General features: G+C 28.8%; 1 protein-coding gene across 1 annotated transcript in view; it reads left to right on the forward strand.

Annotated features, from left to right (window-relative positions):
- Positions 1 to 740: 740 nt before the first annotated feature.
- The window catches only part of LOC122633828, a 2119-nt gene continuing 1143 nt past the window's right edge, over positions 741 to 1716 (forward strand). Inside the window, exons 1-4 of the mRNA XM_043822226.1 lie at positions 741 to 853; positions 942 to 1059; positions 1196 to 1454; positions 1549 to 1674. Of these exons, the coding sequence (XP_043678161.1) occupies positions 954 to 1059; positions 1196 to 1454; positions 1549 to 1674 (491 nt within the window). The 5' untranslated portion in view covers positions 741 to 853; positions 942 to 953. The remainder of the gene's footprint in view (positions 854 to 941; positions 1060 to 1195; positions 1455 to 1548; positions 1675 to 1716) is intronic.

Raw genomic sequence — 1716 nt, forward strand, 5'->3', positions numbered from 1 at the left:
TGGAGTCAATGGAGCCTACTGCGCATGTCGCAAAATAAAAACTGAGAGATACATCTTCCCTCGTTCTATTGATTGTAACAATCATTTGTCTCTACATATATATTACCACCTATGTTAGTCGTATCGCAAAGTGTTTATATTACGAATGTATAAAGGGGTTAAACATCTTTACATTACGTTCTATGGATTAAATTATTATGGTTCTACTTTCGTACATAACTTTGACATGCAACATTACGTGCTACCGTTCGTAATAGATGTCAATTAGAATTTATAATAAAATGGTAGAGGGGACATTGTATATTGATTACGCTTCGGCGTAACAGAAGTTCCCAATAATAAGACAGTTCACAATGACTCCCAGAGTTCGAAGCTTCTACGGAGAGCACTTCTTTTTTTCGAATCGATTAGTTCACATGCTACTAGGTTTACATCATGACCAATATTCAAAGATTCGATTGATGGTTTTTTTAATAATAATTGCTTTCTTTTTTGTTGGGTCTGTGCATAAGGTAAGCGAGTCTTTCTTAAATTTACATATAATTATTGTTTTTATTGTTATAATTCTGATTCGATGCTTTATTTTTCTAAAATAAATTTCTTTTCAATCAATACAATGTTATGTAAACAATTTACGAGATTATGCAATCCAAATATTATCTATGTTTTCTTTTTCATTGTTGACAATATTGTTAAATTTAATTATTAGATATATATATTTTTTGGTTTATAGATATATCAACTATTTACGACAGATTTCGTCCTACAAACAACTGTTGAGGTATTGCAGAAAGGAGTAGCTTCTTTTCTTGTACTTTCCTCTTACAGTACCATTTATTATCGATACGTAACAGTTCGTACAAATTTTCTAGCACTTAATTTACATTTTTGCAAGTCGAAGATATATTTTAGCTAAGGAAAAAATATTTTGTTATTTTTAGATCAAGTTAATTATGAATCGTCTTAAATCGGATTACGAGAATTTCACCGGGGAAGAGGAACTAGAGATTGTAGAAAAATATACGAAAGAAACTAAATTATATGTGTATGTTGTCGTGGGTAATCATGAAAATATTTATCTGAATATCTATAAACACGATATTGCAATTATATTGACTCTCACATATTCTCTTTCGTTTCTTTTTCTTTTTTCTTTTTTCTTTTTTTTTTTTTTTTTTTTTTTTTTTTTTAATAGGATTCTTCAATCTCTATATTATTTCAATAATATCTCCGTCAATTTTAAATGTTCTTCTGCATAATTTTGATATTTTGGATGATGATCAATTAACGTTACCTGTACCAATTAATAACGTTACAAACGGAGGGCTGTTATATTACAGTTTCCTTTTTTATCAACTAACAATGATTTTCGTCCTACTATTACTAGGTTGTTTATTTTATTCTTTGTATATGGTGTTCGTACAACATGCCTGTTGTCAGTTCAGTATAATAATGTACGTGATTAATTAAACACGTACATTTGTATTTGATATCATAACATTGTCACGAAAGTAAGATAATTTTGTATATTACTCGTATTGATTTCAGATTGAAAATACGTCGACCATTTAAGGACATTCCGAAATATGTTCAAAATGTTTGGGTTTTTGAAAGACCTTGCGAAAAATTCGATTGGGTAGTCGACATTATATATTCTTATAAAAACGTCACGGAGTTAGTGTGAAATCATTTTTCTTTTTTTTTTTTCATATATAT

The sequence above is a fragment of the Vespula pensylvanica genome, chromosome 13 (assembly GCF_014466175.1).
Source record: "Vespula pensylvanica isolate Volc-1 chromosome 13, ASM1446617v1, whole genome shotgun sequence".
In the NCBI taxonomy this organism is placed as follows: Eukaryota; Metazoa; Arthropoda; class Insecta; order Hymenoptera; family Vespidae; genus Vespula; species Vespula pensylvanica.